This window comes from Pseudomyrmex gracilis, unplaced genomic scaffold (assembly GCF_002006095.1).
Source record: "Pseudomyrmex gracilis isolate BER0280 unplaced genomic scaffold, ASM200609v1 scaffold_26, whole genome shotgun sequence".
Classification (NCBI taxonomy): domain Eukaryota; kingdom Metazoa; phylum Arthropoda; class Insecta; order Hymenoptera; family Formicidae; genus Pseudomyrmex; species Pseudomyrmex gracilis.
Window position 1 is genome coordinate 1 of NW_018020610.1, and position 25,552 is coordinate 25,552.

The following is a 25,552-nucleotide window of genomic DNA, read 5'->3' on the forward strand; positions in this document are numbered from 1 at the left end:
GTGGCCAGTCACCACCAAGGGAGGGGGAAATCCACCGTGGTGGGGCAATGGCGCCAGAAGTGGTGGGGGGGCCAGGTGGAGGGGGTTTGTTTTGACGCGCCATACGTGCCCACGTACTACTGATGAAGTTGCTAAATTTATTATGAAGCATGCGTATAGCCGATTATATCTGAGAAAATCGAAATACGGCTCACGATTCTTGAGAAAAAATAAGAACGTATGATCATATAAGATTACATGTAAGTGGTCAGATTGCGTCAAATATCGGATCTGACCTTATATCTGATCTTATATGATCATATAAGATCCGAAGTTTGGCGCGATCTGATCACTTACATATAATCTTACATGATCATGTGTTTCTATTTTTTTTTCTCGAATTATTTCGCGTTCTAATATTATCGCGCATACCTATTTTATCGCAAAAGATAATGCGTTATACATCAGAACGCGGTTTACTGCAAATTGTTCGAAACTGAAATACACCAATTGTTTCCGAAAATACTTTCGCAATCATAAACAAAATACCATCTGCGCCGCTTTTATGATGTAAATTGAACCACCGCGCTATAATGCAGTTTCATTTTAATTTGCATATAACTGCATACGTAATCAAAAGCTTTAGTGTGAACAAAAGGTTGGGGAAAAGAACATTCTTCAGTAGCATATAAAATTATCACGTTAATGCTGTGTTTATTCTATCTTTAATATTTTTATTAAAATACAAACTATTTTTACTTGCATTATGACAACAATTAAAGTTTACAAACCGTTTATAAATGTTTATAAATGTTATTTTTTTCTTTTTTACGTAAAAATTTATTTGTTGATTAATGTTTTCGACGCTGGACGTTGACTCACCTTCCGAAATCGAAACGAAAAACTCGAGCTTTTATTGCGGTATCGCCGTCGAAACTCGGGATGACTAAGTCGCTCTATTTCTGTCTGAAGAATAGTCTTCTGTGTGAAAGTGGGATATATGTTAGTTATATGAAATATCAGCTCTTCGTCAAAAGTCACGTGCTAACTCTCTTACTGCGATAATCTTCTATTTTTAGAATTTCGAGACATATTCCGAAATACGTTTTCGAAATCCAGAAATAATCATATTTTACAAACAGACATCTGTTTTATTATACACATTATATTGTTTGATTGTCAATATTGCGTTTCAAACATTTTTGGGAGCGAACGAGAGTGAAGGATCGACAACCTACTTTCGCGAATTCGTACGTCGTTATTAATCGTTATTAATTACCATCATCGAGCGGGTGATTACGGTTACTTTGCAGTGTGTGTACGAGGATTACGAGGTATCTATCAACGTCGCTGTAAATTCGGATCTAGGTAACGAGTTTAAGCCTGAAATTCCTCTCGATTTTGTCCTGCGGTGCGATCTAATCTTGTCAAACTGATACTAGAATATTTAACATGCAAAGCGTACTAGATTTCGTCGTTTTTTCTAAGATATTACAAGTAATAAAAAATCATAAAAAACTGTTTTGATCTTAATGTAATCTTAAACATTATTTTTATTAATGTGTCGTCTACTTTATACATATAAAAAACAAACCATTATATTGTATAATTATAAAATACATACTAAAACTGTTTTTTAAATTTATAATAAAATAACGCATGATATATGCAGAGACAACATGTTGGTATAAAATTTTTGTTGAGCTTTTAAGAATAATCTTGTAGCGCCATCGGCTTGGAAAGCTCGCAACCTCGACGTCAAGTCTTTTGCTTCGGTCTTCATCGATAAGTTGTTTGTCGTTGTTTTCTCTTCATCTTCAGCACCGCAGATTATCATTCGACCACGCGAAGCTCGACAACACGTTGTCTTTCTAATGTTTTACGTAGGCTGGCAGCACAAGACCTAGTTAGTTCATGATGATGGATAAAAATATTTTTTATGATACAACAAATAGAACAGAGAGTATAGAACAATAACACAAATAGCGCCGATGTGAAGTTAGCACTTTCACAAAATTGCAAAGTTTAGTCTCGCTTGCCATAGTTTTATAGTTTCTGATAGAATACGCCGATAGTTCTACAAAAGTTCTCAAAAAGTTTCAATGAAAACAATCAATATCAAATTCGTGTATACATATAAATGCAACACCGGAAAATAATTAAATTTAATTTAATTAATTGAGTAATAAAAGTTTTCCATAGTGTGTATATATACTTTGCACTTTTCTTCTGACAATGCTCTAACAAGACGTAAGAAGAAGAGAAAGGAACAGAGCAAGATTGGCGCGAGCAAATGTTTACATAATAAGGACGGATTACAAGTACTTTTGAATCCAGAGAAATTTTCGCAATTAATCTACCCTGCGAGAATGAAATCTATCAACATTCTAACGTCAACTCGGAAACTCGACCGAACTTTCTGCGCTTTTTGAGGATCGTGTATAAGTTCTTCATCCTTGCTCTTTCACGTTTCTCACCAACGGTAACAGTGTAAATCCTGTTTGGGAATACCTTGCTACCAATTTCTCGGAAGGAGTTTCTGCTTTTGAGGAGTTCCGCGGATTTCTCGCATGAGAAGAGACTATCGCGTTGGAGTGGAAACACAGTCCTGCGGCAACACTGTCCTTATTTCCTGCACAAAGACAGCCATAACTCGACGAGTAGTTTGTTCTGAAGCGAGAGTTGGTTCCTACATCGTGGGAATTCGAGAACTTTTTGAGATCTAATGAATAGTGCTTTGAATAAGACTGATCTCACTGCTGCAATTTATTCAACTGTGAAATTTATCCACATTACGTTACATATGTTATAAATAAAAAAAAATAAATATTTGTAAAAGAGATGGGCATTTAATTACAGTAAACTGCATAAAACAATAACGTTTGCCCAATTTCTAAGCGAATCGGTAAAGTTTAAGAGAACGTTTACGCTCTCTGAGCTTTGACAAGTTTAAAGTTAAGCTTCCGAACGATGTACGACATCTTGGTTTACTCTTTCGCCATTACCCGGTCGACTGTTCTGACGTCTTCATTGACCGGTCCCATCATCGCGCCGCGATCTCGTTTCCGCCCGAGCGGAAATGCGTGTGCTCGCGCGCGAGATTTATCTTCAGTCTCTCGCGCCTCGACGAGCCGCGTCATCTTTTCGCCGTAGTCGACGAACGAAGACGAAGATGAAACAGAGAAGCGAATGGAGAGCGAGACGGAGAACGTGTAAAGCTATTCTTAAAATAGGGCTCGAGTGAGCAGTTCAAGTGCGACAAGGAGCGTCGCGTGGCCAAGCAAAAGGGAAGCCGAGAGGAAGAAAGAAGAGAAGGCGCGGAACAAGAAGAGAAAGAGAGTGCAACGACAACGAGCGAGAAAGAGGAAGAGAGGGACCACGGCGTGCCTCGCGGGTCGCCGGCTCTTCAGGGTCCGAGCTTCGTCCGAAACGAAGCACCTTCTCGCAGCGCTCGTCACTTTCGAGCTCGAGAAATCGCGGAGAACACTCTTCTTCGAAAACGGAAGATCGATCGGTTCTTCACCCGGAGCTGATCTTAGAAGTATCTCTTTGATATTTCGTCACACCTCGAGGATTTTGGATGACCGTGGTATCGGTGAATCGTGTGACGGTGTTTAACCCGCGCCTGTGTTTGGTGGTGGGTGGTGAAAACTGGCCGCAACACAACACCGTAGGGGAAACGATTCTCTTATCTTGAAGTTTCTTCGCGAAGAAAGGAATTCATGAGGATCATGGCATCGTACAGAGGCTATGTAAGTTCGTGAGCAAAGTCTGGTGTGTTAAGATCTCGTGATAGAATCGACCTGATTTAGCGCTTGAAAGTGTTTTCGTTTGCCGAACGATGCGACATCGAAGAAATAGCCACGAGAAATCGACTACGTGACTTACTAAGATTTTATGAAATATTCGTTTCGCGAAAAGTTTTCCGTTTTATATACAAAGATGTATATATATATATATATATATATGCAACGTCGTTCCGTGTATTTTTTTTTTACAGATTTGTTGGTCCCATTCTACGCAAACGCGAGACTGAAAGCCACGCATCCGTTTCTATCTCCATTACATTCGAAAAATATCTACGATATCTCTCTCGTACAGGTATCGCACGTCGATACACACATAGAGATCAACGTTAATATCCGTTTGATCGATGAAATCGATATTCCCGCCGATCGCGCAATCCTCGCCCGATACCTTGACCACGTGCTTCCACAGTCGCGAGCACATCGCGTGGGGATATCAGCTGAAATGGATAGCGACGATTTGCGTTCCACACACGCGAGAGCCTGAAAAGCGACACTCAGCGCTATCTCGAATCTGGAATACGGTCAGCTGTCACCATATATTTCTTTCGTGTTGCCGCAAAAATGCGCGATCGATCATCGGTAACGATTCGAAACGTAATCCGTCTCTTCGCGTTAAACTTGCGCATATATAACTAAAGCGCGCGTGCGTTGGAAATTTAATGAATTTTACACCGACGAAATGTGTCGAAAACACGTGTTGATAATAATTTGACAACATTTTATTATCGTTCATTTTCCTCGCGTAGATTTTAAAGTTCATCCCGTTTATATTGTCGAGCAAGTTCGCTTAGTTCTCAGCCTCGGAAACGTACCTAACAAACCTGTGCTCGCGTATACATATGTAATACGTAATAAATGAGAGTTTTAAAGCATATACCGAATATTTAAAGGGCACACCTTCGCCGGGTTGGTTCTGGCCGTTGGTCCCCGCGTATAATTTGAGTGCTGCTTCTGCTTTCGTCGCAATTATGCAATGTAAATGAAGCCCATTAACTTTATCGTGCGGAGGTCCGGGTCGTGCGCTTATTCCTCTCGCGGAGCAAAAACCGAGTGTTTGCGAAGTACCGCTAAGTCGAAAAGCTCTCTTAATAGCGCCGGCACGAATCTATTCGCTCGTTGGACAGTGAGACAAATTATCTGGTTACGTGTAATTTTCCACGTCGCGTTTACGCGTGTATTTCGCGTTATACGGGCTTGACGGTTTCACTCTGTACGGGGGACTGTACGGAAAAGATATTCTCTCGTTGCTGCTAGCTGCTAAATTCACGCCGGTTTCCATACTTCCGCGCGTCGAGTTTTTCACTTTTAGTTCGAAAACTGCAACTAGAGCGGCCGCGCGCGACACCGCGCGCGGTGTTTCCAGCGCGAACGTTGTAGATCTCGCGAGCTCGTAATTAAATTCGCCCCCTTTATCACGAATGTTTCGTTAGAAAATTGTACCGGCCCGACTTTCCGAGTTGCATGCCGGAGAATTCAACACGCAGAAAATGAAATTCTGCAAAGCGACGACGTGCCGCATTTAAAAACACAGCAACGTGCCGGTGTGTTTCTGGATATATTTGATTACATTGACCAAGCTAGTGAAATTACGGAAAATAGCTTAACTCTTGAAAAAGTTGCAGTAATTAAACATTATGCATGAAAAGAACATAATTTTATTCCATATGTAATTAGCTTAATGGTTAAATATAATTATGGTTAAGAGAAATATACTAAGTACATTAATACACGTATGTATTTGCAAAAAACATTTTTTTCTTTTGATAAAAAACAGAGACGTTGCAAATGTTTTATTTAAAAGAGAGAGAAAATATTTCAAACTTTAAGGAAAAAAGAAAATTAAACTTTGAAGATTACAATTAAAGAATTATCAAAACACAAAGCCATAAATCTTAAAAAATCGTTTATTTTGACACACAGATCGATTTATTATATTTTCGTTCTGCGATATATAAAATACATTGCAACTATAAAAACATTTCCACGTATTCAGTGGACACACGGTCGACTCGAAAGGTAGACTTGAACGTTGTTGGCACAAAAGATCGATTGCGTCTCTCTGGGAATCGCGACATGGCCGGGGGACGAAGCTCGATCGTCCATCGAAGGAGGTCAAAGCGATCGTCAGCGACTTCCAAATGCGAATCCCGGCTATGTGGCACCCAGAAAACGTTTTCGTACATCGGGTGCGGCGGCAGCGGGCGGGTCAACCCGGCGCGAGGATTGCAAAATTAGCCCGGGTCTTTCCCAGACGATGTCTGCCCGCGCCATACGAATTCGTGCGTAAAGCTTTCTTCTGCCGCGAACACGCGCATCCGCGATCGGTGCTGGAAGAGAGACGCGATCTATACCGGGTGTCGTGTTTCAAAGCGGTCGGAGAATCAACAATACCAAACTGCAAAAGAGATTTTTCCTTTGTCTTTCGAGCAATATGCCGCCGAGTTTGACATCAGATTACGCTGAGCACAGGCAAACTGTTCCGCTCAAAAATTACCGAGAGACTCCCGAGATGCTTTCGCGAGGCTTGCCGGTCGTCGTCAACCAATAAGGATTTTCGTACGCGACTTGGATGCGAGAAGCGTACCCTTGGGTCGCAAAGTCGTCCTCCTTTATCCTCTAGGTTTCTTTCGGGTGACTTGAGTTCGTGCAACGCGTAAAGTGTGCGTCGATGTATTACGTGAGACGTGAAAGTTCGTCGCAGACAATTTCTGTTTCCGCTAGACTCGAATTACTTCTGCTTTTGGAAACGAAGTAGCACTGCGCACCGTGTGTTGGCTTCATGCCAGTTTTTGCTTTTGTTTGCTTCAAGCAGATTATATTTTGAATTATATTTTTTTTTAATATGTAAAAAAATAGAACACTAAAGTGACACAAAGAGAAATAGCTCGACATGTTAAAAGTCAATTTATAAATAAAGTCGATTTATAAACGCACAAAGAAATATCTTTCTCATTTTATTTTCACAAAAATCGTATAAACTAGTGTCCAGCGATCGAACTACCCGGCATAAGTAAACGACACGAGGTACATTCGATGAAATCGCGGATAAATTTAGACTTACAACGTGTTTGCGCTCTACTTCCTAGACAAGCCATTAGATGCGTTCGGCCTCAAGCTCGGGAACGGCTGACCGATAATACGCTTGAGGCGTGTAACAGAAATTACTCTTGTTTTTGTTTTATTCCACAAACGCAAAATGGATTCGATCTTGAATTACTTATTCATATTTTCACACAAGAGAAGATGTTTATGGCTCGAAGCTTTGTAATTGTCGGCGACAAGCGGGAACTGATTAAACGTGGCAAAAACGACGGGGGAAATAATTTCGCCCGAAGGTGGGAAATAGTTGAAGCAATACGACTCGTTAATAATCTTCCTCCGGGCACGCAGCATGCAATCAGTCAGGGATCGAAACGCGTTTAAACGAAGTTTATATACAGAAGATGCAGAATAAAAGTAAAACTTATATTGGAAACAGAGAGAAGATTTAAAACGGCTTCTTTGAATATTCCCCAACAGCAATCGCGGCTGCGAATGACGGCGCGAACGCTTTTAATCGAGCTCGCTTTATTTTTGTCCTTCTTTTACATATTCTTCTTTTATATCCGCCTTATATGCCATTCCCTTCTTTTTGCTGCGCCGCAATAGAGCTCGATATTTATTGCAACTTGAAATTCTTCGAAAAAATCAGAGACGCACACATTCTCCGTAAGCTGGAGTTACTGTCTCGTTAAGAGAGAGATACTTTTAGAGAAATACTACGATCTTTGTATAATAGGATATTAAAGGATCTGTTTAAAATCTTTAGAAAAGGAAGTTGAAAAATTACAAGTTGGAAAATTGTCTGAAAAGCTGTTCAGGAAGTTTAAAATCGCGAGTTATTTTGTGTTTTAAAACCGTATTGCAATGCACAACCAGACAATTTATTGCACATAGTTTTCGTCACTTTATTATTTTATTTTTTATCAAACCTAACGATAAAATATATGCATTTTAACGCATGTGGTAAGATATCACGACAGACATTTTTTTTGCGATTTTCGCATGTCATTGATAAAGTGCAGCAAGAATGAATATGCGCGCGATGCTGCAAAGAGTGAGAAACGTAGTTGGCTATAAGCGAGAACTCGAGCTGCTATATTTAAACATTGTAGACATGGCTTTGCCCTTTTCTTTACCAAGCGACGACGGAAGTAGATGGACTTCGGCTACTTGATTCTGAAAGAAAGTAACTGTCAGATGTGTTATGCACATTTTAAACAGATGTTTTAGAAGAAAAGAGCTACTTGTCAGTTAGCACATTGAATTAATCTCGTTAACACCAATGCCAAAATACTAGGTGTTTGCTCTCTCCGCTGTGTGTGAACTTTCTTCAATATAGAAATAAGGAGGAACATTTAAAGCAAAAATATTGAATTTATATATTTTATATGCAAGTGCATTAATATCTAAAATGAAGTTATTTGTAATTGTGTGTGTGTGTGTGTGTGTGTGTGTCGGGTTATCTACGCAATTTTCGATAGTACATGCCATTTTTTTTCTATTTTAATGAATTCCAGTTACAACACGTTTCACAACTATCGCAGCTACATTTTATTAAAGCCAACAATCAAATCGAAGCCGCCGTAATATTTGACTGCACCATCGAACTTCGAGCAAAAATTGTTTTTTTTTCCTTTTTTTTCTTTTTTTTTTTTTTTTGCATCATGCCAGCACTGGCGTCGCTGCAACGTTGTTTTGACGTCGTCGCCTTGTTAACGACGCGCCACGTCGAGCAACAAGGTTGTTGGCAAACACAGCTGATCTCGCGGATCAATTGCCGGAATTGAACCCAATTTCACTCCGCGCAGGTTGACCCGGTGCATGGTGTCGACGAGCCAAATCGATAAACGCGTCTGCAAATATTCGACGGCCCGTTACGCGAGTAAATATTGCTGGTGCCCAAAATAAACTAGCCATCCTTTGTTAATAAAAGTTCAACCTAAAAACTAAAATCAGCGTGATTTCTATCGTAATTTCGGAAAACTTAATCAGTTTAATAAAAATAAATTAAATAAGTTTCATTTAGTTATACATAAAATTGCTTTGCAACAAATACGTAAATAAGTAATATCAATTTTTTTCCACTATTTTACAATTTTCTGTAACTTAAAATGCTGTGAAACGCGCATTTATTTGCTATCAGCGAGATATATTTTGCGTGATGAGATATTTTATATAGAAAGGATTTGCTGTAGCTACCTGTAAACATGCAGATGTATGTAAAGAATTATGAATTTTTTGCATGCGCATGGAGGAATGATATGTTCACCTGATGGAGCTGGTTAGCTCGTCTGCGTGTAGCTGGAAAAATTTATGATCCATTCGTCAGCGTTAGATTCAATTTGCGAGAAAAATTACAGTCAGCTCACTTTCGCGTGTGATTGTAAATAGAAATCATTTTCCAGATTGTACATTTACGTTACACTAAATTATTGCGGCAGTAAATTTTTGCGTAATTGGATCGAAAATTAATTTTGCTTCAAAAACGTAATATAACGTATGAAATATAAATTCGAAAATACAATTTTATGATTTATCTGTGAAGAAATTGAGTCTGACTATTATTATTTCCATGTGTGATATCGCTCTGTATGTTATTTTAATATAAAGAAAGTATTTTAATATAAAGAAATTGCAAAAAAGACATGACATTTTTATTTGAATATTTTACATCGAGAGTTTGGTTTAATAGAAATAGTTTTTCGCGGAAAAGAGAAAACAATATGTCCAACACCACAAAGCATCACGACACAATAGCACGTTATTGCTTCCCAGAACTGCGCCTGAACATTGCGGATCTTGAGAGACGTTAATACGAGACGATCGATACTTTGTGGCGTTGACGACGTACGACCTAACAACGACAATGTAATGATGAGCGATTTATCGGCTCGTAACGCAATCGAGAAGTTTACCAACTTTGAAACCGAACCAAAAGGGCTTCGGCCGCAACTTCCGGCAGCAGAAGTTTTTCAATTACACGGTGAGGCCGCAGTTTTCCTGTTGCAATCCTGACATTCTCCAATCTGTACTCGACCAGTAAAATATTTTTGCCAGACGCTTTTTCCAAGCGGTTTTGTCAGGATTTCAGAGAAATTAGGTATCATCGAATATTTGATTGTACAGAGAAAGAATTTCCGGATTTCTGAATCACAACATAAAATTTAAAATATAAATGTAAAATATAAATAATATGTATATAAATAAAAAAATATAAATATTAATCGTATTTTTGCAGTTTAGAAATATGGGATTTTGTTTTTATTTTTACACACACACACATGAAATAGTATTTTATTCTGTGTCGCATTATTAAGTGCACAGTTTGCTCCCCTATGTTTGAAGCGGATGGAAATATATTCATTCGCGTCATGGTCAATGGCGAAACGTATAATAAAGAATATGTAATATATACACATATAAAAGATTTTAATAAAATTTTTTCAAAACGTAAAATAAAACACGCGATATTGTAATTTAACTGCCGCATGAGGGAAGATTATTGTGATCTTTCATATCAAAAAAATCTCTCTTATCGGTATCATGCAAAATTTGTTTCTAAAATGTCATTTCTAAAACAGTCACGTGTTTGCACGTGTGGCGGAGCTCCCTAAAATCGCTTCCTCGATTCACACCACGACGTGCCAAAAATCTTGGCCGATGTCCAATAAATGTAAAATAACAAACCGTCGTCGTGGAACGGCAACCTAATTTGCTTTCTCGTGCGATAATGAGAAACTACACGTTTTTCTTTAGTTAGAATCAGCATTAAATAAAAACTTTCAATTTTGCAAAATAATCTAAGATCTTACTAGCTAATACAATTAAATATGGAGAGTTGTCAATTTATTCCAAAAAAAGAGTAAATTTTGTTAAATTTTTTATAAATACGTGTAAGCACATCAAGTTTCTGAAAAGTTCATGGTCATTGTTTTATAACGTAAAGTGTTTTCGTGTTTATTCTATGATATTTCAAATCAAATAAACTTTTCCTTGAATTGTTTATAACGGGTGATCCAAACGGATCGATGATGTTTCGACTAGTTAAGAATACAATTAAGCAACATTTTCGTTATATCGAGCTCGTGACAGCTGGTCGTGCGTCATAAATTATAATAATGCACCGAGTCGCCGGAGGTTAAATCAGGCTGACACTCTTCAATTATCTGGCCTCCCCTGGTATCACAGTACATCGGTCGCCCACATCCTCATCAGTGTCATCAGGAATGTACCGCATCATCGCGGATAAAACGTTTAGTCTCTCATGAGCTCGAATACTTCTTTCAAACAAGTAAAGCACTTGAAGCGATAACGTGCCAAGTCACTATCTTCGCGAGAAGCAAAGACCGATTGCATCGAAAGCGACTTAAGAGCCCGGCTTCAAAACTTTTGCTAAGAATAAATCGCGCTATATCCATTAATGTCCTGCGTCTCATTCTCTCGGATTGGAATTTTTTACGAAAATGACAAATTTATTGATACTTAAGTAATAAAAATATCTTTTGTGTTATTTCTTTTTTTGTTAATGTTATTATTTGGTTGTTACGCGATGCAACCAAAAGAAGGCAACCGTAGAAAACGTCTTCTTCGCGGATTGCTATAAAAAGATGCGAAACCGCAGCGCAGATAGAAAGCCGCTCACGTCTGCTATGTTTTCTTGCAGTATCACTCTCGATTTCATCGATAGAGATAATAGGGAAAGTATACATGGAAGGCGTTCCGTGCTTCGCACACCGTTGCATCTTGCAAAAAAAGCTGAAAAAAAAAAGCTGAGCGAAACACGCCTAACTGGAGCGATTGCTTTCGCCCGCGGAAGAGGAGCGATTTATCTGACAGCGCGCGTGGTGGTTTCGGTGCGGAGTGGAAAGAAGCACGTCGTAAACAGCTACTTTTATGGGCGATAAAGCAATATTGGAAGATTCACCCGAGTTGCTTTCAATCCGAGTCGCCGCGACGAGATATCGCAGTGAGAGTCGCAGACTCGTCATTGTCGAAGGTTGACGGATTAGCGGGTCAAGTGCGCCGATAAATCGCCAATCGATATTAGATAGATCGATCGGTATACGTCCGAGAACATCTCGCGACGACTATTTGTATCAATTTCTTTCTTTTATTTCCACTTCTCTTCTTGCCGTAGCTCTCTACTGTTGCACGAAAGATCGTCGGATTACAATAAAAGCATCGTAGCTATTGCCGTTTCGTCTTTTCGGTGACAGATCAATCGATTTCCTTTTCTATTACTTTGAAAAGAGACGTAGAGGAAAATTAAGAAATCTCTCTCAAAATAAAATTGCTTTGAAAGCTACGCTTTTCAGTGATACTGCAAGAAAATTTCGTTATTTTCTTTCAAAGAAGTGGTGTTTGTAACTTTCTCTGACAAGTGTAAAAGTAAAGTTTGTCTTCTAGGAGAGTTTGATAACTCTTTCGTGATTTCTTACAAATTTTAATTTTTAACGTAGTATTTTATGGCAAAATATATCGATTTGATCTAATGGACGATTGATTGTTGTCAGGGTAAAGAAAGGCGTAAAATATCGTCGTTTTGTAGTTAAAATCGGTTCGGACGTGATAATGGGACGGAATACGCGACGAAAGGACTTATCGTGTTCGACGTCGTTTCCGCTCGAAGAAATTGCTTTGGCGATCTTAAGGAATGACTGTCGTAATTCTATTATCGCACCTCAAATGCCATTAGCATAATAATGAACGGCACTTTTTAGAAGTCTCAGCACAGGAAACGAGCCGGAACTTCCTTTGTCAGTGCGCGTTATCGAGGGTTGCCGTCATTTCCTAGGTAATTGAAAACGAAAGTGAAACCAGCTACGAGTGAGTTGAGTTTGATGCGCTATTCGTAGTTTCACTATTTGTCAAACGTAATCAAAAATAATTTAAATTAAATTAAAAATTTATACACTTCATTTTTTGCGGGAACAACAAATGTGAATCGTTATTTGTGTCGCCCGTTATACAAGAGCAAGAAACTCGCAAAGGTTATTACACTCGTTCAGGTTGATCCGTCTATTTCGAGACTACGGCACGTCGCCAAACTTATGGTAATTATACGAATTATGATTTTTTTTTGTCTTCGCACACCTACGCATGACGTGCGTTACTTCGGTTTTAGATTCTACGGAAATAGTTTCTCTCCTTATAATCTAACTTCTCTCTCTCTCTCTGTTCCCGAAATAAATCTTGAATAATTAACAACGCCAAGTCATTAAGAGCGGATTAGAACGTTTTGATAATCAACGACAACAACAATTTACGCGTAACTTATTTATCGCGACCAAAAAAGTCTTCTGATGAAGACATCAGAGATGCGCCATCTCGTTAATGCTGGTTACGTATTATCCTACGTATTATTCTCGTTACCGTTAATATCCTGGGACACCCACAGTCTAAGTTCTTGTGTCTTATTGGCTTAACGTCCGACCCTTCTCGTTACAGTAAATGCAAGAAGCGCCCGATAAACCTTGTCAGCGTAATAAGATAGTAATGATGAATGACGCAACCAGCAAGAAAACAGCGTGTTTGCTAACAGATTACATCCTTCCCGGGATAAACTTATTATAATTTATATTTCTATCGCAATTAGTTGCAGACTTTAGTCGCAAACTTACTTACAAAAAGACGAGATGTATACAACAAGTTTATTTACGAACTTACTCAGAAAATATATGCGGTTTCTTCTATTCCGCGATTACAGAGCGATACGGGATCATACCGGAGCAGAACCGGCGTCGGCATTGCCAGCACATTCGGTAGGAATGTTTCCGGCGGAAGTAACCTGCCAAGCTGTAGAAGCAGTTATTCCGGAGTAGGATCGAGTTCCGCTCGAGTTGCCGCCAAGGAACGCCCGCTTGCTGGGTTTGGAAGCGCTTTTCTCAAAAAGGATAAAATGGATGAGAAATTCAAATATTCATGTGAGAATATTTATATTTGTCCGCAAGTAATTTTTATTTATTTATATAATCCACACAAGAAATGTATGTACATATTAATTTGTATTTTTAATCAGATTTGTATGATTAACCATGAAAATTTTTTTTGTAACTTTATTATTGCAAATAAGTGTGTTATTTTATTTGAAAGAGAAAAACGTGTTTCCTCAAAATTCTCGCAGGTGTCAAAAACGCTGACAAAAGTCGATTGCATTCCGGAAGGTCGTCATCCGAGGACGTAAGGTCGAAGAGCCCGCTATCAGACAGCAGGTCGTCTCTTTACTCGTTCTCAGCTGGCAAAACATCGGAAAGGCCGTCCTCCGTGCTAGACAGATATAACCGGCCTGCATCGCGGGAAAAGAGCAGAGAGTCCGATGGAGTATCGCGGTACGGATCCAGCACGTATCCCGGATCGAGTTTCGGTCGAAGTTACGGCAACGATGGCAGGATCGAGAAGAAGGACCACCCGCCGGTATCCTATCGAGGATTACGTTCCAATTCCGGAAGAACGTCGCGCGAGCCCAGTCCGGAAGTCAGCGTCGGAAAAACCAATTCCTTCAGAGTCTATTCGAGAGCGTCGTCTTACGGTCGCTCAGCTGCTTCGCCCAGTAAGTATATAATGCCTCTCTCACTTCGTTCTCTCTGTTGGATAATATAATATGATTGGATATTATAATAGTGATGAAAATGTATGTACATCTTTTAAGGATATAATTTTATTATTAACTTTATTTCATGATTAATGTTGTTATTATTATAAATATTACAAATTATTATAATAAATATATTACACTTTATGTAATAAATATACTATTAACTTTACAAACCACGGATTTTTTCCGTTTAACAGCGCCAGAGTGCTTAACGAGTATTTTTAATCTCCAAGTATTTGCGATCTGGCATCTATAGCGAATAAAGTTTCAAAAGAAGACTGCTTTTCAGACACGTCCGAATCGAGCTCGGCCACAATCTCGACGAGATTTGGCTCGACAGCTAGTTCGCGACTTCTCTCATCGCGAAGCAGCAACGAACGAGTGTCTGCTGCCATAAGCTACCCGGCGACAGACAGATTCCGGAACTCGAGCAGTAAATCTATCAGCCAGAAGAACGATGAAGAATTAAGACTAGCCGGTAAATTCGACAAGGATGACAACCGTGAATCATCAAAAACTCCTAATCGAAATGAAGAAGACGATAGCACTGACAATAGAATTCCTGACGAGTTTGTCACACTAACAATGGTAACCAGAAGCACCTCGCCAACACCTCCAGCTTCCTCGTCCTACGTAAGGAGCAGACGGGCAGAAATCGGCATTGTTTATCAGAAAGAGGTGACTAGACTTCGAAAACCGCCGGACTCAGCAGACGAAGAGACGCAGTGCGATCGAGTGGAGGAAACATCGAGGTTTTCCAGGTACGGCGGTAGCAATAGAATATCCAGCGTACCCTGGTCGGCATATCTCGATAAATATTCATCCGGTGCAACGTCCACAACCGGAAGTTCATCTATGTATTCGAGAGGATTTTCCAATACCAGTTCTTCTAGCGGTAGATCTAATGGTTTCGCGTACACCAGAACGAACGAAGCATCGACAATTGCGAGAAACGATATCGCCGCTAAAGAAACGTCGGGTTCTAGTCAAGATACTCATAATTCCGGGAACAGAAGTCAAAGCGAGAAAATTTACGGCGATTCAAACTGCGCGAGAACCGACGACGAGAATTCAACGACGCCCGATAATTCGAAGACGTCGTCGAACGGTCAGAGTGCTCACAAAACGAATGAAGACTTGAAAGAAAGCAAAGTACAAGGTAGCCAACAGTGTTCTTGCGGCGCTCGAAAGATCGATATGAGTGGAAATTCTCACAGTTCCATCCGAAATTCTATTCAGGACCCCGCTTTACGAAAAGAAGATTCAACGATGCAAGATTCCCGGGAAAATAAAGATAGATACGATGAATGTAATCAAAGAAGACCGTCCATTCCTCGATTAGGATGTAGTTCGCCGAAAAGAGAAATAACAATTCCCAAGTGCGCCTCAAAGACTGAACTCGCATCATCGAAATCCGAGGCGCGTTGCGAGAGAAGAGAATCAACTTCGAAATCTGGATCCGATGCCAGCTTTTCCTCGAAAGTCGAGGAACCTCTTCGGATTGTGGAAGGACATTGTCAAGATCAAGACGAAACAGTTCGCCTTTGTGACGTCTCGCAAAGAAAAGATTCTTCATCGAGGTAAGTACGTGCATCTGTCTCAAATAAGATATTTATTCGATGTATTAATTGTATCTTTGTTTCTAGAGCGTAAAGTACGTAAATTATACATAACATTGATATATTTTTATTTTGACAACAAAGTAAATCACATTATTGAAAAATATAAAATTTTATATTTTTATATTTTATATTAGTAGAATATTTTGTCTATTAAATTTTTTTATTTATTACATTCTTTTTACACATTGCATATAATTTGCAGTAAAGAAAATAGCGTAACTTGCGTTAGATGTCACCTATCTTTTTTTAGCAACTGACATTTTTTGTTCTAAAAGCTGTTCTTCGCAAAGTCGATCGACATCCCGAAGCGCGTCGACGAAAAACTCGCCGCGTCAAATGACGCGGACCAACTCGTCAGACGGATCTTCAGTAAGCTTGCCAATTGGCAGATCGAAATCATCGTCAGCTAGTTCGGTGACGAATCAGGGTGTAAAAATAAAAGCGACAACGCCGCCATCGTCCGGCAAGTTATCCAGTAATACGGCACCGTCGTCGTCAGTGAATCTACGACAAGGCGGTTCGCCGGACGCGCGCGGCAAACCACCTGTGCCGAAGAATGATACTACGACCGCCGCCACGTCAAAGTGCATCGTGGCAGCGAAGTACGTGAACAAGGACTTCCGCAAGTCGACCTTGAACATGGAGAACGGCGATCCGTCCCGCTCGAAGTACGCGAGGCGGAAGAAATGTCAGAGAACCGTCTCGGTTAGCTCGCAAGACTCCGAAACAACGTCCGAACCGATGATCCAAGCCGCCTCTTCGGGTTCTTCCACTTCACTGAAGTCTGGTCGATCGAGGTTAAGGACTGCTTCGGGAGGAGCGAAAACGACGATCAATAGAACCGACTCGAACGGTTCGGTGAGGTGGGACGAATCGAGATGCGGCTCAAAGTCACCTTGCGGAAGGAAGAAGAGGCCGTCTGGAGCGTTCAGTTCCAGCAACAGCAGTCAGTCGACTGACTCCTCCAGCAGCGAGAACGACGGCGAACGCAAAATGAACAGACCGGGTTCGAGACGGAGAAGAAGACAAACGTCAGAGTCGCCCACGCGCGAGACGAGAGGTAAAATCAGCGCGGGATCATCGAGAACGAGCGTGCTAGCGTCGTCGGCGGACGAGATATCTATGGCGACGGAAAAACCGCCCAGGCCACCTTCCAGTCCGCGATCGAAGAGCGATCGTTCCCCAAAGACCGAAGAAGCGAAATCCTTTCTGATGAGAGCGCTCGCGCCAGTGACGAATTTTTTTAAAAAGAGCCAGGACTCTACCGATACTAATAAATCAGGTGGCGGTTGGGGTGACTCTAACGACGAGAACTATGAAGTCAGCAACAAGTCGGGTCAACCGTTGTCTCCGAAATCAATTGGTCAGAATCTGTCGAAAGGTCACAGTTTTACCAATTCCGAGAGAAGCGACGAAATTAGAGAAAGCAATAAGAGGATTCAGCATCAATCGTCCGGAGAAAAGCCGTGGTGGTTGGATCCGAATTCCGATAACGTTCCGGAAGGGATTGAACGAGTTAGTCCGTGGAATGAAGATGTCAGTCAAGATACGACAATCAGCACCGTCTTGCCGGATGATGGTAAACAAATTTATTTTTCAATATCTTTAATTAGAAGAATAGAAAAAGATATTAAGGATTGATTCATTAACGAAACTGTTTAACGTTTAGCTCTCTTGAACAATCAAATTTTGTTAATATTTTTACTTATCAGTATTTTTCACACCCTTTTCAATTAATTTTATTCATCTCGCGCACCGACACAGGGAAATACAAACTCAAAGTTTGGCGTCAAGAGTCGGGGGAACGCGGTTGGTGGTTAGACGAGGTCTCAACGGAGGAGCTGAAGAAGTCGTCCTCGTCGGCGTCTCCGCTCTCGAGACGTGGATCCAACCGGGGCAGTTTTCGGTCAGCGGATCGACGAAATCGCATCAGGCATCAACAATCCGGCGAACGAGCGTGGTGGATGAGCGACGACCCCGAGAACATTCCGGAGGGCATCGAAGTCATCCCCGTCGTGGCGTCTCCCGACATCAGGCACGTCGACAAATCTGATGGCTTCGTCGATAACGAGAGCTTCGACTCGTCGAAGCCGCTTAAGAAAATCCGGCATATCGAATCCGGAGAGAAGGCGTGGTGGATGGACAGCTCGTCGAACGTTCCTGACGGCGTCGTCAGAATCCCCGCGGAAACTTCGAACAGCACTTCCGATTCCTCCGAGTCGTACGAGAAGATCGATATTGGCGTTAACCCCGAACCCGAGACGGGTTCCAAGAGGAGCCTCTCCAGATTCCCCATTGAATTCCCGCCACCGCCACCCGAGGAGCCGTTGGGGGATCGCGCGAGTCCGGAAGGGGTAAAACTCACATCATTCAGCATTCGTTATTTCGCGGTTTTATATCTCGGTTCAGCGTTTACACGTCACTTTGATAACGACCTCGCGCGGTCAGATAAATATACGATCGCGGAATAACTTAAATAAAAGAGAGATAAGATGTAACAAAGATTAGATTACCAATAAAACGTGTCTGTGTTCAATTAATTGTTAAGATAAAATGATAAGATGAGAGCCAATATATATAATTCAGCTTGTTGATCGGTTTACACTTTTTCTCACAATGTTTGTTCGATTTGTAGAAAGTGCTGAAATGTGTGAAATGTCACCGGCATGCGTCAAATTGAAAGAAGTACTTGTAGTTTTACGTAATTGTTCACATTACGTTATTTTGTGATTGTTTGGTTTTTGTTAAATAAAACAAAAAAGTGTGAAGAGGTGCAAAGAAGTGTTACCAAATACTTGAGTTTGTTATCTTTTGCTGTTAGGTTGAGAATCCACCTGATCCGCCGGATAATTACGGCGGACGAGACTCGCCTTACGACAATGTACAACCGACACCCCGAAGATTGTCACCAAGGAAACGACCCTCCACTCTGCCGTTGTTCATCGGCGAACACACCGACATCGATGACGTGATCGGCGATACGGCCTCTCTGTGCCGCAGCCCTGTTCTCTTCCGTGTTCGTAAACAGGAACGCGTCGAAGAGGGTGAGTCCAAAATGAATTTAGCGTCACTTAGCGATCGATGCTATCGCATCCAGCTTACATTGCTTCCGCTGGATTATCAAATGTATCGAATATAGTTTAACAAAGTGGAGCGACATATGTAAATTTACGAAAGATTTTTGCGTTCGAAATCATTCAGAGTGTAAATATTTTGTTAAATATGACATTTTTTTTTATATTTATATTTAAATAGAATATTTCTTACATAGAATATTTATTGTTTTTATTATGGAGAAAAAAGAGAAACATTTAAACATATTTTATCGTAAATGTCATTTGTTTTTTGTCACAGATTCTTCCGAAAACAGCTCGGAGTGCGAAGAAATAGACGCGACGCAGGTGATTATTCACGACAGCACGCCGAAAACACCGGTGATTCAACGAAGAAATCGGTATGTTTCGCAATAAAAGTCATGTATAATATACATACATATATGCATAAAAGTTTGATATTTATGAATTCGCACAGTTGTCAATAATTATGCGCATAATTCATCAGCCAATAAAAATGTTTCTCTTTCAGAGATAACGAGAGGATTCAACCAAATGGCTACATTCCGGTAAGTTTTGTCATGCATATATTTTTGTGTTTGCGCGTGCATCAACAACAGTTTTTCTTTTAGTATTCGAGTGCTTTTTGAATATACTAAAGAAACGGGATAAATATCGTCACGTAAATTGCGGAGCTTTTCATAAAATTACGAGATATTCTCGGATGAGAGTGCAATAAATTTGCTGATGAATTGTGCGCCTCATAAGATGCGAAGGGAGGGAGGGAGGTTCCATTGTATATTCCGCTCTTCTTTGTGAATTATGCATTTCGTTCATATTTCCCGCTTCAACACAATATGTGCGATACGTACGGTAGTCGCGCGCTTAGGGGATGAATAAGTTGCAGCCCGGCTATATCGAAAAAGCCTACTAACAAAGATCCACGAGAGAATGGACGAGATCAAGAGAAGTGGAAGCGGGCGACATTATTGTTTCTTGCGAGGGATGAACGAAAGAGAGCTTCTTGCCACCCTCCTACATTTTTCGTACAGCGCACAAAGCAATGCTAACAAAGGCGCTCCGTTCGCTCAAGTACTTATCGTTCTTCGCATATTGCATCTGGATTTACAATTATTCTCTGTGGCGCGTTGTTACGTAGAGAAATCTTTTTTTTTTTTTTTTTTTAACATTAAATTCACTTTACTTTTAATTTAAGTTTTATTGCGAATATATAATACACACAGCTCTCGTAGAATTTTATAAATATATAATATATATATATATATATAGTTTTTGTGTAGAATCTTATAAATGTAATGCGAATATCTTTGAAAATACAAAGATAGATAAAAATATATTTGAGATCCTATTTATAAATATTGATCGCTTGTTACGTACAGAAAAGTCAGGTATATTTTCACGACCTTTTCTGATGCGTATCTTACCAGAGCGCGCGGGTGCGCGTTAGCACCCTCGTGCACAATAAACCCTCCATCACGTTTCTACGGACTCGACGTCCCCTTTTGTGCTATTCGAGATCCCCACAGACTCGTATTACGTAGCCGACAATACTCATATAGATGCGCTTACAGTTTCATATCTCTCCACATTGTGTTGTTGGCTTGTTATTTTTTAACTTACAAATACATGAATCACATTCTACTTTCCTTTAAAAATCACTTGTTTTGAATATATTTTTATACACAGAGAGCGTTTTGACGTGCACAAAATATGCCTGTTTTTTTCCAGCAAAAAATATCATTGCACAATGTCGTGCACATTAGAAACGCTATTCTCACGCTAACAATAAGTAACGCAGTTTAGTAATTAATTTATAGATCGCGTGGCATTGTGTTGTACACAATATTTTCTGAAGAAAACGGTTTATGATATGTTATTTATGTTAAACGCTTAAATTATATAATACGTTTCATGTTCAATTAATTTAAATAAAATCACATTAGTTTAAACTTTAAAATTTTCGACGAATTTGTCATATCAAACATGTAATAAATCTCACAGAAATTAGATATTATAATATTTTTGAAAAACTTATTATTTTGAACACTGGGATTCAGGGTGCGCACAGAAGAACTCGAATGAGAGAGAGGGGTTCGTCCACGCGGTGGCGACACTGTCGACCGACGGCGACAGGTGTCCGCGGCTCGTTCAGTGTGGCGGCGGCCGCTCTCGAGGTAAGGTACGTTGTTGTGCGCGCGTGCAAACGTACGTGTATCATCGCGCAATATCGACTTTGTCTCCCTTTTCACCCGCACTCGTGCGTGCACTCGTGTTTTTCTCTGGTGCCGCGTCCCGGAAGAGGCACACGCGTTTCCGTTCTTCGCGGCGGCGGTGGATGTGCGCGTGTCGCTCAAAAGGTGAGTTTACTACCTGCGCGCAGACTCCGCACACTGAAGGTTGCCGAGAAGCGCGCGCACTTTCATCGGCGCAGGGCAACCTGAACCCTAACCGCTTCCAAGCTGGCCTTTCGTTCTCACCTTAGAGATCTCGTCACCGGTTAACAACAAAACGTCAATCTAAGTAAATAAGTTTGCTTCGTGTTCGACAACACAAAAGAATAATAATTAAAGGCACGTAGGAACGATGATATATATTTTTAAAGTTTTTATTTGAAAACTAATAACTTCATTCGAGTTCGAAAACAGACAAACCAAATAATTTTCGGCTTGATAATAGATAAAACAAATACAACAAATAATTACACAAATGGCTAATTTTTATATTGCTGAAACTCGTTTTAACAAGTAGGATACATTTGATAGAAAAATTCTTTGTTTTATTAAAAGATATTTACATATCGCAGCACTTGTCTATAAAGTTTTTTAATTATTGTACTAATGTACATACAATCTGTGTTCAATAGAAATGAATTTAATAGAGGTATTATATGCTCTACAAAAAAAAAAAAAAAATATAAATAATATAAATTTTTTGGGGTGAAATTTTCAATTAATTAAGAAGACATTTTATTTCTTCTTCTGACATAAACTTCAAAACAATCTCGCAAGTCTAATATATTTTGACTCCGAACTTCTCACAACATTGATGTTATTGATATCGCACTGTACACGTAAACCTTTCGAAAAGAATATGGAACATAGAATTTCTTACATTTGACACATCAACGATCGAACGCGCTCGATTCGATCGAAATATTTTCGCGTGAATATTGCCTGGTCGGTTTAGGAGTTTGGATCAGTAATTTTCTGGAATGTCGCACGCTGGTGTCTCGACTGGTTTCTCAGCCGCTCCTGTGCTGAAGGACGTTATTTATTTCGGAGGTTGGGTTAGTTAACGCATACGGGGACGATAGGTCCGGTTCATGTTCGCTGTTCCGTCACGCTTTTTTTCAGTCGTTCACCTTCGGATCTGCCTCGTGCAAAATTTTCACGATGTAATTTACTCCAAAACAAACGCGGTATCGATTCCTCTCAAAATATCAGTCTTCTAATAATTTATAGATTTATTGGAAAGTAGTTTTGTGTGAATTTCTTTATTTACAAAATCCAACAAAACTGTTTTAAATATTTAAATTGATAAAATATAAACTTTTTTATTTACAATTTATAATCTTTTGAAAATATGTTTTAAAACTTGGAATTTCAGTAAATAAAAAATATGCCTGAAAATTTGATTTGTTTTCGAGAAAACCAGTAAAACGCCGTGCTCCGGAAGGCACGGTGTTTGGAAAGATGGATTTGTTGATTCAGACGAGTTTGGAAATCCACGCGAGTTCGATCTCGCATCGCGATCGCATCTTGATCATGAATCTTTCGTCGACCACAACCGCGATTACATTCGTAGCATGGCGCAGACTCGTTTTCCCTTCTGACTCCCTCTTCTCCACATCTCCCCTTCACTTTGTCTTTCCTTCCCTCGTGCACTGCGTCTCTCTTCTTTCGCTCGTCTCTCTTTTGCTCTTTATCTTTTCGCTCTTCGTTTCTTTTCTACCTTTCTCTCTTTCACATATTCGCCCACTCTTTATCTGTCCTCTCTCCGTTTCTCCCCTCAAGCTGATTCGAAGAAGGGCTATTCGCGACTAAGAACAATGCGAAAGCGAAGATGACGAGAGACGTGTCGGCACATACTGATAATGACAGCTTGCAATTTTATTTTACGCCTGGCGTCGATTTTCCTACCATGTCGCAAGGAAGGAAGTCTGTAATGCGTGAATAAATATCGCGTCACGTAGGCGCCTGTTACTGCATAACTTTTGTCATTTTTATATATTCTTCGAATAAAAACTTTTAAAATTATAATCTTTGATTGAAAAATAACACAAGCACAGCGCTACTGCTATACGTATTAACGTTGAATTTATTAATAAAAAAAGTATCTTGTATAAATGAGAAAATAGTAGAATGTGACTCCGTAGTTTTCATATTTTCCAAGATGGTAAATTTTAACTTAATGATTACAATTGACGTAAGAAACAAAGTATCTTCTTCTCTCGGTTTTGCATACTTTTTTTTAAGAAAAAAAAAAGATGAAGAAAAATATCGTCGTGCAATATTTCCGTACGAGAAAAGATGCATACTTAATAACGCGGTGGCATAAGCGCGTGAGAACCGGTATTGGTGATGCACTTTTTCATAAGCGACCGTGGCGAGTTCTTCCTGCGCACCCGGTATAATCGCAATGTGTTGCAGCGGAGGAGATCGTAGGGATTTAGATTTTTTGAAGTGCGACTATCTACAACAAGTTTCTACATCAGGTAGTTATAACAGTTTCTACTACATCGAACTTGGTGTAATGTCTTTGCGCGCGAACGCGATACCAATACTTCGGTAAAACAACTTTGTTGACAAACTGTAACTTTTATAGTTGTAAGTTTCGTAAGGATATTACATTACATTGGGAAAGTTTTAATTATCTCGCGTAAAAGAGATTGAAACGTTAATATCCTTCGAGTCACAGATGCGCACGCGTTTATTTTTCTTAATATACGAAAGCCTTGAACGGAGGCACGGGACATTCTGCTGGTTTTCTGCTTTGGGTTAACATATCGATAAGCGAGTGAAAGGAAAGTCCGAAGGTCAACGACCGTCTGAAAACGACGTGGACACCGGTTGCATTAACGATGATGTGACTACAGTCCTAGATCGTTATGATTCTAATGTTGCCACTTTCACGGATACTTTATGCGCGCCTTCTGTCGCAGAGTTCCTACGTGCCTGATAACCTTTCCACGATTGGTAGATTGCTCGGAAAATGAAAGTATAAGAACGAGTATAAGAACAAAGTGGATGAACAGATTTATAGATTCGGCGGAATACGTGATCGGTTATCGCGATCCAATAAATTATCGGAGGGGAAAAATCGGTAGAATAATAACATAAAGAGAAATTCTATTTCTTTTACTTTAGAAACATTTTTGAACGAAATATTATACATTTAGTGTGTAATATAAATATATATTTTACATAGATATTAATAAACAAAAAAATTTTAAATACATTAATGTTTTAGAGTTTTCCCCGTGCAATCTATCACTTACGACACATTTTGAGATCTCAGCGAGAATTAAAGGTGTAACCAGCAGCGAGCGAACTCACACACATACATACACGTATACACAGAAGACAGAAGTAAAGAAACGTTTGGTCTTTTCGTTTCAGCCGACAGATCGAATCGAAATAAATCGACAAACCGGTTCGCGCGTCGCGTGAGTGCGCCACAACGTGTGCGCACACGATCGTCGTGTGCACGTGAAAGAGGGCGGGGGGGTGGGGTGAACGTAATCTTTTTTCGGGGGAGAATTGCGAACAGCCCCAGCCGCGACGGGAAGAGATGTATCGCCAGATGTTTTTCACGTGCCAAGTGCAGTACCTCAACGACGTCGATCCGTTCAGTTATCCAACCCTCTATCCGGATGTTAACCCTCCCGATCACACCTTCAGCGCAACCTTGCCGCTAATCAACCAGCTCGCCGCAGTACACCGACTTCTTCGAGCGCCTCACAGGGTAAGTCATTATTTCCGACCTATTTTTCGCCGCACTGTCTAGAGCTGCAATTAATGAGCGCTATAATGCGCCTTGCGTGCCAAGAAAATACTTTTAATTACATCTCTCTAAATTTGACGATTCTCCTCGGACGGGTTAGTTTTACAGGAACACACATATTTTATAAGAGACTCTGAAAAAAGTCTGGTTAACGTATTTGATTGATTTATTGTCCGAATTCTTTCGTAAATAAAAAATGTTGCAAATGAAATATTAGCAACGAGAGAGTTTTTTTACTGCGTAAAGAGCTATTCACAATATACACGTATAATTTTTACCATATTTATACGTTAAATTTTGACAAAGAGTTCGTCTCTTTTTTAAAAGCATAAATAAAAAGCTTTCTAAATTTGAACAGTTTAGGTACGTTATATCCGCGTTAAATATTTATGACGGTTTTTGTTCGGTATAAATCTACATCTCGACTTG

General features: G+C 39.9%; 2 protein-coding genes across 3 annotated transcripts in view; both read left to right on the forward strand.

Moving 5' to 3' along the window:
• The first annotated feature begins 3,410 nt into the window (after positions 1-3,410).
• LOC109852271 (dentin sialophosphoprotein-like) lies at positions 3,411-24,829 on the forward strand. The gene is made up of 10 exons (XM_020423284.1): positions 3,411-3,731; positions 13,537-13,753; positions 13,954-14,379; positions 14,714-16,004; positions 16,322-17,625; positions 17,811-18,400; positions 18,868-19,090; positions 19,401-19,500; positions 19,632-19,668; positions 24,739-24,829. The coding sequence occupies exons 1-10, from the start codon at positions 3,702-3,704 to the stop codon at positions 24,787-24,789; spliced, it is 4,269 nt and encodes a 1,422-aa protein (XP_020278873.1). The 5' UTR covers positions 3,411-3,701; the 3' UTR covers positions 24,790-24,829.
• A 37-nt stretch (positions 24,830-24,866) lies between these two features.
• Positions 24,867-25,552, forward strand: part of LOC109852272 (FH1/FH2 domain-containing protein 3) — a 102,813-nt gene continuing 102,127 nt past the window's right edge. For both annotated transcript variants that reach the window (XM_020423285.1, XM_020423288.1), the window contains exon 1: positions 24,867-25,084. In XM_020423285.1, coding sequence (XP_020278874.1) covers positions 24,911-25,084 — 174 coding nt within the window. In that variant the 5' untranslated portion in view covers positions 24,867-24,910. The remainder of the gene's footprint in view (positions 25,085-25,552) is intronic.